Source organism: Elgaria multicarinata, chromosome 2, assembly GCF_023053635.1.
Source record: "Elgaria multicarinata webbii isolate HBS135686 ecotype San Diego chromosome 2, rElgMul1.1.pri, whole genome shotgun sequence".
Lineage (NCBI taxonomy): Eukaryota > Metazoa > Chordata > Lepidosauria > Squamata > Anguidae > Elgaria > Elgaria multicarinata.
The window spans coordinates 180,068,029-180,083,701 of record NC_086172.1 but is presented as its reverse complement, the minus strand read 5'-3'; the positions used below and the strand labels follow the sequence as shown (position 1 = coordinate 180,083,701).

At 48.3% G+C, this 15,673-nt stretch overlaps 1 protein-coding gene across 1 annotated transcript in view; it reads left to right on the top strand.

Annotated features, from left to right (window-relative positions):
* Nucleotides 1-15,673, top strand: part of ATL1 (atlastin GTPase 1) — a 41,637-nt gene extending 25,964 nt beyond the window's left edge. The window contains exons 8-13 of the mRNA XM_063118237.1: nt 223-361; nt 2,867-2,994; nt 3,652-3,708; nt 8,734-8,805; nt 11,797-12,228; nt 14,778-15,673. Coding sequence (XP_062974307.1) covers nt 223-361; nt 2,867-2,994; nt 3,652-3,708; nt 8,734-8,805; nt 11,797-12,228; nt 14,778-14,891 — 942 coding nt within the window. The 3' untranslated portion in view covers nt 14,892-15,673. The remainder of the gene's footprint in view (nt 1-222; nt 362-2,866; nt 2,995-3,651; nt 3,709-8,733; nt 8,806-11,796; nt 12,229-14,777) is intronic.

The following is a 15,673-nucleotide window of genomic DNA, read 5'->3' as shown; positions in this document are numbered from 1 at the left end:
AACTGGGCTCAGTTGGAGGCCCTCTGCCCCACAGCTGCCCAATAAGGACGTGGGCATCTCCCTGGCGTGGTTCACACTCATGGTTAGAGATGTTCTCCTTTTAAAGAAGGCGCCAGTGCGTTGGCTCAGTTTAGCGGTGGCCCCCGGGGACCTACAGAAGAATTTCCAGCACTTGCCCCCACAAAACAAGGGATCTACTAACGGCGCCCTGGTTGCTCTCAGGTCTCAGGGAACCAGCACGAAGAGCTTCAGAATGTCCGGAAGCACATCCATTCCTGCTTCACCAACATCTCCTGCTTTCTCTTACCTCACCCGGGCTTGAAAGTAGCCACCAATCCAAACTTCGACGGGAAGCTCAAAGGTTCGTTTCCTGGTTTAATTGCTCTTATTTATGTCGGCACGCTGCCTGGCCGCTCCGTCCGCCCCTGTTATACATGGATGTGTGGACCTCTTGCGCTTTACTTTCTGGTTGATCTACCAAGAGGTAACTCCTCCCGTTCCATCGAGGATTCTGCCAAGTCTACTTGTTCTAAGCAGATGTGAGTGGGGAATTCATTCCAGGGAAATTGTGACCCTTAAGAGGGACGAGGGAATTGCCACAGCCCGCTAGTAGCATAATAACTGAAGACAAGAATACATTTATATCAAGTTTCTCATGTAATTCATGCATTACTTGCACATGTCGTGTGCAATACGACATGTACAAGCAGTATGACAATGGAATCAGTTACGTAGGGAGGTGGTGGGCTCTCCCACACTAGAGGCCTTCAAGAGGCAGCTGGACAACCCTCTGTCAGGGATGCTTTAGGGTGTATTCCTGCACTGAGCAGGGGGTTGGACTCGATGGCCTTGTAGGCCCCTTCCAACTCTGCTATTCTAGGATTCTATTAATTTGCATTATCGGAGTGTAATCCACAACCTTTGATATGAAGTCCTCCTGGACAGGGGGTGGGGCCGGTGAGCCAAATGGCTGCTGGAAACCCCACGCCCTCCCCTCTGCATCGGGATTAGCTGCTGCTACCCTACATCAGCGAAAGCGCCGGGGTTCGTTTTAACACTTCCATAGCCTGGCCCCGTATAGGTAGCCCCCATCGCTCAGGAGAGACACTTCAACCTTCTGGAATGGAGTTGGGGGAAAGGGTGGAAGAAAGCAGTACGACAATGGAATCAGTGACCTAGGGAGGTTGTGGGCTCTCCCACACTAGAGGCCTTCAAGAGGCAGCTGGACAACTATCTGTCAGGAATGCTTTAGGGTGGATTCCTGCATTGAGCAGGGGGTTGGACTCGATGGCCTTGTAGGCCCCTTCCAACTCTGCTATTCTATGATTCTATGAAAGAGAGACGAGTTCTGGTGCCATGTATAGATAAATTTTCACATTATTACAAAAATAAAAAGTTCGTTATTTTTGTAATAATGTGAAAATGCTCAATGTTTCGGATTCCGAGGAATCCTTCCTCAGGAGCTAAAACAAATAGATTACAACACCATTATTTGATATAAAAGGTTAAGAACCAGAACAACACCCATACAAATATAATTGAAATTTGGATATCTGTGATACTATAATTTTTTGCTCGAGTAGCAACAATATTTTGTATATCTATCAATCTTGGCTCCTACTGAGCAGATTCTTAACTAAAAAAACTTGATAAAAACTGGTTATCTACTGTCATTTATCTAAAAACTACATGTAGTATATGTAAGAAACAAGTAATACACAACAAATTGAAAATCATAGACTACTCTTTTTCAAACATGTAATACGTTCTAGTCCTTCTTTTAAACTGCTTCATTAGCTGTTAAGACCATAACCCAGCCTTCCTCAACCTGGGGCGCTCCAGATGTGTTGGACTGCATCTCCCAGAATGCCCCAGCCAGCAGGCTGGGGCATTCTGGGAGTTGTAGTCCAACATATCTGGAGCGCCCCAGGTTGAGGAAGGCTGAGGCATAACAGGAAGTAAACTGAGGAAATTTAAATAGTTATACAAGAAAATCTGGCGACAAGGTTTGAAATATCAGTTACATATACATATTTTGACCAACCTGTAATAAGAAAAAAGAAGAAAGGACAAGCTGCAAAACTGCACACACAGTTCGCTTGATTAAAAAGCCTCAGCGTTTGTTGTGTGTCCTGATATCAGAACTAACAAATTTTCTGGGTTGTGTGAGCAAGCCTGGTCCATTAAGGAACGTACTGATTGATTTTATAGTACTCTGCTAACTCGCGATGGTGTAATTTAACCCTAAAATGGTGATCAAAGGGTCAACAATTAAGGCAGATGTTAAATGGCCATTTGTTAACGCTGATTGATTGTGTGCCATTCTAAAGTATCATTGAGCCCTCCTGGAATGAGGGACTTCAGAGATAGAATCCAATAGAGTTCTCAGAGTGCAGGACACGGAATAACGGGCTCAAGTTAAAGGAAGCCAGATTCCAGCTGGACATCAGGAAAAACTTCCTGACTGTTAGAGCAGTACGACAATGGAATCAGTTGCCTGGTGAGGTTGTGGCCTCTCCCACACTAGAGGCCTTCAAGAGGCAGCTGGACAAGCATCTGTCAGGGATGCTTTAGGGTGGATTCCTGCATTGAGCAGGGAGTTGGACTCGATGGCCTTAGAGGCCCCTTCCAACTCTGCTATTCTATGATTCTATGATTCTCTCCTGCTAAGAGTAGCTTCACTTCCTCTGGTTTTTTCGATAGCCCAAAAAAGGATAGATTCTGGTGAATGTTTCTTTTCTTGAAAGTGTTTTACTAGCAGGGCTCCAATTTTGTTATGTCTCAAATTATAAAGACGTTCCCCTATTCTAGTCTTCAATTGCCTTGATGTTTTTCCTATGTAGAGTTTCTTCCCTTCCCTCCGCAGAAATTGACGACGATTTCATCAAGAACTTGAAAGTCCTGATTCCGTGGCTTCTCAGCCCCAAGAGCTTGGACGTCAAGGAGATCAACGGGAATAATATCACCTGCCGAGGCCTTGTGGAGTATTTCAAGGTGAGACACAGGGTGTGGGAGAGAGTCTCCGGTGGCTTAGAGTCAAAGTCAAAGGCAGCGGAATTCAGCTGAATCCAGAAACATTCCGGGGAGCCCGGGAGCCGAGCCCAGGTTGGTATCCCACAAGTCTTAGCCTGGAGAAAAGAAGATTGAGGGGAGACATGAGAGCACTCTTCAAATACTTGAAAGGTTGTCACACAGAGGAGGGCCAGGATCTCTTCTCGATCCTCCCAGAGTGCAGGACACGGAATAATGGGCTCAAGTTTAAGGAAGCCAGATTCCAGCTGGACATCAGGAAAAACTTCCTGACTGTTAGAGCAGTACAACAATGGAATTAGTGACCTAGGGAGGTGGTGGGCTCTCCCACACTAGAGGCCTTCAAGAGGCAGCTGGACAGCCATCTGTCGGGGATGCTTTAGGGTGGATTCCTGCATTGAGCAGGGGGTTGGACTCGATGGCCTTGTAGGCCCCTTCCAATTCTGCTATTCTATGATTCTATGATCCACCGCCCTTCACCAGCTGATAATATTGCAGGCGGGCGGTTGGGGCTTCCTAATTGTTTTCATGGGTTTTGTGGGTTTTCCTGAGTTCGAGGTTCTGAAAGGATGAGCTCAGGTCTCTCACGTCGCCTGTTCTTTCTCTTCCGTTTCTTCCCAGGCCTACATTAAGATCTACCAAGGAGAAGAGCTCCCTCATCCCAAATCGATGTTGCAGGTAGTCACTTGCCTTGTGGGGGCTCCTGGGAGTGTGTCTCGGGGAGGGCAGCGTTACCGGTTTTCCAGGCCTCCGCTCATTTGGGGGGGCTGGTGGTGCGTTCCTTCGATGGCGGTGTCTTGGACGCTCCCGTCCCCCCGCTGGCCAACTCATTGGGCAAGGGTGTCACGGATCACGTCCAGAGCACAAGGAGGGCCGTGTCGACGTGCACGGCCCTGTGTGTATAGCCAAGCCTGTTGCCGTCAGAGTGTGGCACATGAGGGTGGGGTGGCCGGAGATTCCCAGTCCTTTTCTTGATTTTTCAGATTGCATTAAAAAAAAAAAGGCAGTAAGTCTCCAGCCTCTTTACTTCCAGGCAGGGTTCGACCCAGCTGTCTGCTAAGAAACACGCCCCCTCTTTCAGTGCTTTGGCCAAGGAATGCGCGGCACCAGGGCGATTGTCATGCGTTTGGCGTTGATTGATTTGATTAAAATGGAACTTTAATAAAGTTATTTAAGGAGTAGAGTACGCGGACTTAAACTCCTTGCATGCTTTGGAATTCTTGCTCTTTCAGAGTGGTTTATGAGGCTCCCCTGCAGTTCCTTGGGAGCCTCATAAACCAGCCACCACCTTTGGCTGAGTGAGCCTGGGCAGTGGAGGCTGGTGGCTCCGATGTCAGTGGGGCAGTGAATCTGCTCCCGATTTCCATCAGAACCAGTCAGAATTCTAAAGGGAGCTCTCCAAAGTGTGGAGCTGAGCTGCAGGCAGAAGGGGTCCAAGTCCCCTTTCACTCCACTCAGCTGTTTTGTAGCAATCAGCGCGGGGGTTGTGCAGGTGAGAGGAAAATGAGGTTTGACAGGACAAGAAGTAAAGCAAACCATCTCTGCTGGAACTTTTTTTTAAAATCACTTTTTTATTATAAGTTTCAACAAAACAGACAGCAAAACAACACAACTACATATTTTAAAGGCCTCAGTTTCAAATATTGCAACATTCTGGGGGGGGGGGAAAGGAATAAATTACACATAAACTTCAGTAAAGTCCATTTGTAAATGGCATCTATATTCCACTCCTTCAAATGCTGCTGGTGTGGTTAGGTAGGGTGACCCTATGAAAAGGAGGACCGGGCTCCTGTATCTTTAACAGTTGCATAGAAAAGGGAATTTCAGCAGGTGTCATTGGTATATCTGGAGAACCTGGCGAAATTTCCTCTTCATCACCACAGTTAAAGCTGCAGGTGCCCTGCCCTCTTTTAAATCTGGTCACTCTAATATAGCTCCTGCACCTTTAACTGTGGTGATGAAGAGGGAATTTCACCAGGTTCTCCATATATACAAACGACACCTGCTGAAATTCTCTTTTCTATGCAACTGTTAAAGATACAGGAGCCCTGTCCTCCTTTTCATATGGTCACCCTAGGTTAGGTCTTCAATCCATTGCATTAAAGACGATGAGCTTTTATCTTTCCAATATTGTAATATCAGTCTTTGAGTAGTCCAGAGGGCATATGGAAAATCCATTTATGCTGACTGTGTGTTACATTACAAGAAGCAGGTACATAATTTAAAAGAAAATGTACATCAGTAAATATTAAAAGAGATTTCCAATACAAAGTTTATGTGTAGGCAACTATTGCGCCTTTCCAAAACACTTGAATGTAAAGCCCTATGAAGAGAGACTGAAAGAACTGGGCATGTTTAGTCTGGAGAAGAGAAGATTGAGGGGAGACATGATAGCACTCTTCAAATACTTAAAAGGTTGTCACACAGAGGAGGGCCAGGATCTCTTCTCGATCCTCCCAGAGTGCAGGACACGGAACAACGGGCTCAAGTTAAAGGAAGCCAGATTCCAGCTGGACATCAGGAAAAACTTCCTGACTGTTAGAGCGGTACGACAATGGAACCAGTGACCTAGGGAGGTTGTGGGCTCTCCCACCCTAGAGGCCTTCAAGAGGCAGCTGGACAACCCTCTGTCAGGGATGCTTTAGGGTGGATTCCTGCATTGAGCAGGGGGTTGGACTCCATGGCCTTGTAGGCGCCTTCCAACTCTGCTATTCTATGATTCTATGAATGAAAGGTGCATTAACTCTATGACACCTCTAGCAGTCAGCAATTAGTCAAACCTTTATTAAAGAGACATTGTGGCATTCAGTAGACCAGAAACAAAAGGTTTTGCTGAATAAGATGTAACAGGAGGTCCGTAGACATATCAGATACGGACCCCAAAACGGCAGTCCATTGATTAAAAAAAAAAAAAAGGCGTTCCAATTTCCTCTTCTATTCCTGCTGAAGACACCATGTATCATATTTATTCACTGACAATAAGTATTTATAAACATGAATCATGGATCGATAGACCCGGTCAGCTTCAATAAGTGTTTCCAATAGCGAAGGAGACTCCAAGACAGTAAAAGCATGGGTCTGAATCTAGATTCTAACAAATGTTGCAAATGTAAATCAAATTTATCTCATGAAGCCGAAAATAACAAAAAGTCAACATCTAACAATTGATGCAGGGTAAAAATAATTCTATCTGTCCAGGTCCGCCACAAAACCTTTTTTTCCAATTTTTAAATCTGATTTCCTCATAAAGTCAATTTGGCATGGGAAAATGGGTAAAACTGTAATTGCCATGATAGTATACAACACACATCTCTGACCACTGAGATAGTGCAAGGAGCCCTGTCCACCTTAATATGCCAAGAACCTGATGCTATCCGTTTGAGAGAGGCTGCAGCCAGGAAGATTCCAAAACTGACCAAGGTGGAAAATCAAATCTAAGGGGGGGGGGATTGGTACAGGTCAGCAAATAAGCCCAGTGATATGTAGCAAGATCTGGAAAGCCAAACCCATCTTCTTTAATTCGAAGTTGCATAGTTTTCAGAGATATTCTTGGTGAAGAGGACCGACCCCCCCCCTCTCGTAAATTTTTAAAACAAAGCATTACGTTTTTGAAAATATTTGCCAGGTAGAACTAAGGGAATCCCACGTGCGACATAAACAATTCGGGGTATAGTATTCATTTTGAGTGTATCAACCTTATCCCGTAAACTCAACTTTAAAAATGCCTATCTATAATCTCGTGAAAATATCATAAATCAACTTATTTTTATTTATTTATTTATTTATTGCATTTCTATACCGCCCAATAGCCAAAGCTCTCTGGGCGGTTCACAAAATTTAACTTGTTTAGATTTCACTTAAATCGTTTGAGATAGCTGCTGTTTTCATACTGTCGTTTTTATGTCTCTGATGGTTTTTAAGTTTTGTATACTTTTAATGTTTACTGTTTTTAGCTTTTGTGAACCGTCCAGAGAGCTTCGGCTGTGGGGCAGTATATAAATGTAATAAAATAAATAAATAAATAAATATGTCTCTATGAATAATTATTCGCAAATAGTAAATAGTGAAAACAGGGCACCAACGAACCCTCTGCTGCGTTTCCTTATCACCTGGAGGTTTCTCCTCACAGGAGAAAATGTTGGTGGTGTGATTCATGTGGGGTCGAGTCTGGAATGGGGTGCGGGGAATCAATCTGTGGTTCAAATCTGCAGAAGCATTTTATCCCAACGCTAGTGTGTCGGGAAATAATAGTTTTCCAGCATTGATGCTCTTTGTCACGGCAAGCGAAACAAAGGTACCCAATAGTCAGCCAGAGTGCAAATGTTGCTCTCGCAAAGAGCAGAGGAGTTGTGGGTGTGAGTTCCCGCTGAATGGCTCACAGGTGTGCCCCCGAAGAAGATCAGCTCTTCTTGCAGTTCACTGGCATAATTTCATGTCTGCCCCCCCGCCCCCCGATGCTTTATGGAGTTTCTGCCTTCGCGTCTGGGAGTTGGTCTGGTCCTTTTTCTCTTGCTTGACAAACTGAGACTCAATCCAGACAAGACGGAGGTACCGTTAGCGAGTGGTTCATCTGTCCGGCGAGGTGATGTTTGCCCTGTCCTGGACGGGGTTGCACTCTCCCTAAAGGATCGGGTCCGTAGTTTGGGGGTGCTCTTGGATCCAGAACTGTCACTTGAGGCACAGGTGAACTCAGTGGCAAAGAGCACCTTTTATCAGCTTAGGTTGATATACCAACTACGCCCTTATCTGGACAGAAATAGCCTAGCTACAGGTATCCATGCTCTGATAACCTCTCGCTTGGATTACTGCAATGCGTTATACATGGGGCTGCCTTTGAAAACGGTCCGGAAGCTTCAGCTGGTACAAAACAGAGCAGCCTGTTTTCTAACAGGGACTGGCTGGCGAGATCACATCACGCCAGTCCTTTTCCAGCTTCATTGGCTGCCAGTCCAGGTCCGGGCCCGATTCAAAGTGCTGGTACTAACATTTAAAGCCCTAAATGGTTTGGGGACCAGCTATCTGAAAGAACGCCTCCTCCCATATCTACCTGCCCGGACCTTAAGATCATCTACAAGGGTCTTTCTCTGTGAGCCCCTGCCAAAGGAAGTGAGGCAGGTGGCTACCAGGAGGAGCAGGGCTTTCTCCGCTGTGGCACCCCGGTTGTGGAATGAGCTCCCCAGAGAGGTCTGCCTGGCGCCTACACTGTACTCTTTTCGTTGCCAGCTGAAGACCTTTTTATTCTCCCAGTATTTTAACAGCCTATAAATTGATTTGAACTTGCTGTTTTAAATTGGTATTTTAAATTTGTATTTTTGCATTGCTGCTGTTTTTATCTTGGTTGTGCTTTTATATTGTATTTTTATATTATGATTTTATACTGTTGTTTTATACTTGAACGGTCTTAATTTTGTAAACCGCCCGGAGAGTTTCGGCTGTTAGGCGGTATAGAAGTGCAATAAAATAAATAAATATGGGGTTAAGACCTCTGAAAATCCAAGCCACAACACCTCTCCTGCCCCCCCCACCCCCCCAGCCGCTGATGAACATGGGGCCCAATCCCCCAGGAAACTCACCTGTGCAGATGGAACAGCCTTGGCCAGAGTAAAGTAGAGCCATCAGTGACTTGGTGTTTCCGCCTCCAACTCTTTCTTTTTTCCCCTGTCCCCTCCCTCGATTCTTCCCCCGCCTCCCAATCCTCCACAGGCCACGGCAGAAGCGAACAACCTAGCAGCTGTGGCCACGGCTAAAGATACCTACAATAAGAGAATGGAAGAGGTAAGCCCGACACTCCATCCGTCATGGTTCTCAAAGGGCTCTGCCCCACAATTCCGTGTGGGTCAACTTTGAGCCGTGTGGGTCAACTTCGAGCTGCCCCTCTCCGTGGAGGAGCTGGGCTGGATGAAGCTGGCAGAGGGTTCACGTTTTTTCCAGCTCTGTCGAGTATAGCTTGACCAGGTTTGCGCCTTTCGGTATATATCAGAATTCAGCACCTGGGCAACTCTTCCTCTATGCCAGGAAGAGATTAATTTGGCGCTGCTCCAGGTACTTTGTGGAAATTTTGATGCATTTGTTTATTTTGCGTAATTTATTTCCGTCCTCAGCAGTCATGGGAAGGGGCTCTCAAAGGCCCTGATCCTGCTCAGATCTGCCCCGGGCTCTGCGATAGCACTGTTATTCTGACGTGTCTTTTGGGGCACAATCCGTCTTCCCCACTGTGAGCACTGCTGTGCACGTGGGGAGGGGGGTTATGCCTGGGGGTGGGCGTGATGATGGCCTCACCCCCTTTCCCTGACCTGCCCTCAGCGACATGCTGTTACTCACAACCCTTCCAGCTGTGTTGCTCCTCTCCTGGGTGGAGGTGGTTCTGGAGCGTGAGTAATTGGGCCCAGCTGCCAAAGGACGGCTGGAGGGGGGTGTACCTGGGAGGCCCAGACGGGCCTACCATTGTGAGCGAAAGGAAGCATGTCGCAGTGGAAGGAAGAAGGCTGTGTGGATTGCCATCTGCATGTACAGCTGGGCCCACGGGGGGATGGATCCTGCCCTTAAAAAGAAAGCTAGGATTTGTCAGCTTCCAAAAATGCAGCAGCCCAGACCAAAATCTGGGCTCAACCAGCAGAATCGTAGCCTAGACATTGCCCTGATTGTACGTTTGACTAGGATCGTCTGTACCTTTTCGGGTAAGGCAAACTGTGGGTCTGTATTTCTGGGTTCTCTCCCTGAGCCCTTGAAATGGGATCAGTTAGAAATCTAATTCAGGCTGCAGAATTTTGCTTTCCGTGGCAGAGAGCTTTGGGACACAGTTTCTTGCACAATTTGGATATTTTTAGCATTGGATCTAGAATCTGCTTTCTGTGGATGGCAGCCAATGGCTCGCGGAAGGTGCCTCCATCTGACTTTGGGGGATCCCTGTTCCCTGTTGCACCACGGCTCACCCTGTTCAGCCAGGTCCCACAGCGCTCTGCGTGGCATTTTCAGGGGGGTGCTGGAGCTGCTGTGGGGAGGGGGGGCAAGGAATCATCTTGAGTATTGCATCCAGTTCTGGGCTCCACAATTCAAGAAGGATGCAGACAAGCTGGAGCGTGTTCAGAGGAGGGCAACCAGGATGATCAGGGGTCTGGAAACAAAGCCCTCTGAAGAGAGACTGAAAGAACTGGGCAGGTTTAGCCTGGAGAAGAGAAGATTGAGGGGAGACAGGATAGCACTCTTCCAATACTTAAAAGGTTGTCACACAACGGAGGGCCAAGATCTCTTCTTGATTCTCCCAGAGTGCAGGACACGGAACAACGGGCTCAAGTTAAAGGAAGCCAGATTCCAGCTGGACATCAGGAAAAACTTCCTGACTGTTAGAGCAGTACCACAATGGAATCAGTTCCCTAGGGAGGTTGTGGGCTCTCCCACACTCGAGGCCTTCAAGAGGCAGCTGGACAACCATCTCCCAGGGATGCTGTAGGGTGGATTCCTGCATTGAGCAGGGGGTTGGACTCGATGGCGTGTAGGCCCCTTTCAACTCTGCTATTCTATGATTCTATGAAGCCCGCTTCTGCCAGCCCAGTTGCACTTGCTTAAATCTGGATCCAACCCTTTGTGGGTAGAGTTTGTCTCTGTTGCGCTTCCGAAACACTGGGCCTTGGGGTCACCTGATGAAAGTGGTGGTCAGGAGATCCCAGAAGGACTGAGTTGTGGAATTCAAGTGATGGTCATTACTTAGAGAAGCGAAATTCACGGGAGGAAGAGAAGGTCTGTCAAGAAGTAGTAGGCATGATGGATAAACGGAGCCTCCATGTTCAGGAGCAGTGTACCACCTGAATGCCAGTAGCTGGGGAGAGGGTTCTTGCCCTCACCTTCAAGCCCTACTTGTGGGCTCCTCAAACACATCTGCTTCGCTGTTCTTGGAAACAGCTTGCTGGGTCTGATACGCTTTCCAGTACATTGGGGGGGGGGGGTAGCACACAGGCCACGTGTGGTCCCCACTGCACCCGAAATTCGAAGGGGGTGGGGAATCCATGGACAAAATGGTATCCATAGCATTGCAGATCACCAAAACGCTTGTGTTTGCAAATTAAACGTGACTCTTTTAGCACTCCGTAGCCGCTTCAGAATGCAAAAATGTTCAAATTCAGCTTGCAAACAAGCTGTCCATTTTGGAGCTCCGTAACGCACCTGCAGGGGAAGATGCAGCCCACTGGGTTGGGGGGGGGGGCATGAAAATGCCCCCTGAGCTTCTCACAGTTACCTATTCCTGCAATACATATGGGTCTGGTTCACACATAACGCTAAGCCATGCTGTGGTTTGTTGAAATCTGGCTGGTCGTTGCATCTGAACCAATCCCTGCAAACAAACCATAGTTTGTTTCCCAGCTATGAAAATCACAAATTAAAGCTTAATGAAGTCTGGCTTGTTTAAACCATGGCTTGTTGTGATATCTGAACCCAGAACCATGATTTATCCATGGCTTGTTTGTGTTGCTGGCTGCCCTGGAACAGAGGTGCCGGCAAGAGCAGCCAGAAAACAAAACCACACGGAAGGCTGGCAAAATGGGTGGGAGAGCAACAAACCAGAAATAAGGAAAACAAGCCACTGTTTGTTTGCTTGTCTGTTAGTCAATTCATGGTTAAAGCAACAAACCATGGTTAACATAACCCGTGGTTTAGCGCCACATGCAAATGCTGCCCTCGTCAGCCCCAGATGCCGCTGGAGGAACATCCTCCAATCCTGCACCGCCTTCCGCCCCCTCCATCTCCCCCCAAACCCACCACTCTCTGCAGGTGTGCGGAGGCGACAAGCCCTTCCTGGCGCCCAGTGACCTCCAGAGCAAGCACCTGGAGCTCAAGGAAGAGGCGGTGCGGCTGTTCCGCAGCGTGAAAAAGATGGGGGGCGAGGAATTCAGCCGCCGCTACCTGCAGCAGCTGGAGGCGGAAATCGACGAGCTCTACGTCCAGTACATCAAGCACAACGACAGCAAGAACATCTTCCACGCTGCCCGCACGCCGGCCACCCTCTTCGTGGTCATCTTCATCACCTACGTGGTGGCCGGCGTCACCGGCTTCGTCGGCTTGGACATCATCGCCAGCCTGTGCAACATGATCATGGGCCTCACCCTCATCACCCTCTGCACGTGGGCCTACATCCGGTACTCCGGGGAGTACAGGGAGCTGGGGGCCGTCATCGACCAGGTGGCCGCTGCGCTCTGGGACCAGGTAAGAGCCCCCTGCCGGCCTCGAGTCCCTGGTGGGATTCCCCTTTTGTCTCAGGTGCCCCTGGGTAAGGGAGGGAGGGAGGGAGGGAGGGGGTGGGCCTACATGCGGAGCAACGTGCGGTTCAGGTGGGGCCTTAGAAACATCGAAACACGCTGGGGAGAGAGAGAATTGAGATGAATTGCGCTCTCTTTCTTTCATTTATTTATTTATTTGTTTATTACATTTGTATACCGCCCAATAGCCAAAGCTCTCTGGGTGGTTCACAAAAATTAAAACCATAATAAAGGAAGCCAGATTCCAGCTGGACATCAGGAAAAACTTCCTGACTGTTAGAGCAGTGCGACGGTGGAACCAGTGACCTAGGGAGGTGGTGGGCTCTCCCACACTAGAGGCTTTCAAGAGGCAGCTGGACAAGCATCTGTCAGGGATGCTTTAGGGTGGATTCCTGCATTGAGCAAGGGGTTGGACTAGATGGCCTTGTAGGCCCCTTCCAGCTCTGCTATTCTGTGATTCTATAAAACAACCAACAGGTTAAAAACACAAATACAAAATACAGTATAAAAAGCACAACCAGGATAAAACCACGCAGCAAAATTGATATAAGATTAAAGTACAGAGTTAAAACAGTAAAATTTAAATTTAAGTTGAAATGAAGTGTTAAAACGCTGAGAGAATAAAAAGGTCTTCAGCTGGCGACGAAAAGAGTACAGTGTAGGCACCAGGCGGACCTCTCTGGGGAGCTCTTTCCACAGCCGGGGTGCCACAGCGGAGAGCGCAAGGACTTTAAGACAGGGGTCCTGGACCTCAGGCCCACCTGTGGGGGCGGGGTCAAGTCTGGTCCACCTCAGGGCCTGGTGGGTTTCCCCAGAAGGCCCCGCCCCCTTCCCCTGGCCCCGCCCCTTCCTCTGGCCTGCCTGCTGGGGCTGATCATAGTGCTGTCAGTAGAGCATCAACCTTTGAATCTGAGGAGGGTCCCAGGGTCACGTCCCTGTCCAGGTGTCCTCTCTTTCGCCTGGCGCTGTTGGAGGAGAGGCCGCACGGACGTGCGCTTTACGTGCAGAAGGGCCTGGGGTTCATTTTAAGTGTTTACAAGGCGTATAAACTGCTTTTCCGCTCAAAGGCCCGAAGCGGTGGAACTCCTGACTTGCTTTGGGTCTAATTTACACAAGGATGGCAGGAGATAAAAAATGCATCTCCCGCCTTTCCTGGCCATTCAAGGCGAACGATCTTAAGAAACAAAACTTACAGCCGTAAGGTCAATTAAGAAAATGCAAATATATAAAAAACCACATAAAATGTCCTGCTCGGAACAAAAACATCACATGAAATACATTTCCAGTTCAAAGGATGGGAGAGAGGTTGCTAGGAGGCAGTTTCTGGCTGGAAGGATGGACAAAGGGCCTGATTCATTATAAGGCAGCGGCTGGGTTTTGGGAGGGAAGGAAGGAAGGAAGGAAGGAAGGAAGGGGAGGCAGGATGGCTTGAGGCGGCTCCGGCAGCAGCCCCATGAGACGGCGCTGGAGTGTGTAATGGACGCAGTGGCACAACTTGTTCTTTCTCTCACCTTCTTTTTTGCAACGGCCTTTTCTGCAGGGAAACACCAACGAGGTAAGCCCATTTCTTGTTCTGTAGAAGCTGTTCGCCTCCCCCCCGCGTGTGTCCCCCCCCCGCGTGTGCCCACGTGCTGTTTCCGTGGCTTCCCTTCCATCCGCCTCAGCCAACTTTCGCGGGGTTGTGCAGCGGCTTGCCTCTCTTCAGAGCTTCCAGGCTAACAGATGAGCCCAGCGCAGCGTGCAGCCCACCAGGGGAAGTGCCGTGGCCTGCTGAAGGCTGCCTCCCACGCCCACCGGCCCGGGCCCCCGTGGCTGCCGTTTTAAACAGGCCCTAAAATGGAAGGCGTGTCAACCCGCTGCCTCCGTAGAAACCGCCCTTGCTGCAACTGCACTGGACTTGCGTGGCCTTGAATGCATGCTGCCCCTTAGTGGCTGGGCGTTAGCAGCCCCCCCCCTCCTGCTTTCAGACGTGTGTGCCGCGTGGCCAGTTAAAAACTGACCCGAATTATGGGTGGGCTAGTTCACACATGCGTATTAGTCACCGGACAGCTGCAATGATCGACAGCATCATATATTGGAATGGTTTCTTTTGCACCATTTCCTTTGCATTTTGCCATGAAGTTATTTTGCGTCTGCCAGTCACAGAAAGGGCAAGGCGCTATCTACGGCTGAGTGGACCAGAAATTCTGCTCCCTGGCAATAGTATCCAGCCAGTCCTGTAGCTTCTGAGGCTTCAGCAGTCACTGGCCACACACTTTCAAGCATATCTTTGCAAACCTTGAGGGCTTGGAACTTGTTTTTCGTTTTATTTTTAAAGAAGAAAGCGAAATCCTGCAGCTAGCTTCTTTGGGTTTTTGGGTGTGTGTTTTTTACACTTCTGTAGAGTGAAAGCATGCACACGGGACACCTGAATGCACTTCACAAGCACGGTTAAGGCAGCCCTGAATGCCACTTGAAAACCACGTTTCCTTCTAAGCCTTGTGTTTCTGTTGGCAGGCTTTGTACAAACTTTACAGTGCAGCGGCCACCCACAGACACTTGTACCACCACGCTTTCCCCACGGCACAGAAGGCGGAGCCCGCCGAAGGCACAGAAAAGAAGACGATGTAACCCCCGATGCTTTCCACAGAGGTGCATGAAACACACCCTTAAAACTTGTTAACCATTTTGCATCCATGTACAAGCCTCTGACGCTCCTCGAAACGGAAGGCGGAGGAAGCTGATAACCCATTTACTTGTACCAATGGCTTAAGTGTGGCTGCTTTAATTTGGATGATGCCCCGCTTGAAGGGGCAGGGGTCAGCATGGCGGTCATTTTCTTTACAATGCAGTGACTAAATTTGGCTGCAGACACTGTACGCTTTGGTTCTCCAGACTACTTTGCCTGCTTTCAGGACTTTTAAAGACGGAGACTTGGAAGCCAGAGAAGGCCATGGCTACTCCCACTTGGCCAGAGGGCTTCCCTGTTCTCACGGCAGGATCCTGCCGTCCAAAAGCCAAGAGCCTGCTAGGTCCACAGCCCACCCTATCCATGGGCTTCTCTAGACCCAAGTCCCCAGGGTCATTAATACCATTGCAGGTTTTCCAAACAGAAACACTACCTTTATTTGAGAGGGACCATGTCTCATAACAGCCTCCTTTTTGCGCACAAAGGTTTTTTGATTCAACACACTTTTCTTCATCCAGCTGTGAATGATAATGTGTTCACTTTAGAAGATTGCCTTCGCCGAAGCTGCAAAGAATATTTCTTTTGCTATGGTATGTTAAGAGATGGAAAGTGTTCTCTTTTTTTTTTGTACATGTATTTGAGAGTTTCACTGTACATATTTTTGTTGTGTGCAGAAGGAGTGTGCCTAGTTTTTATTATTTTATTGTCAATTAAAAGTTTGGTT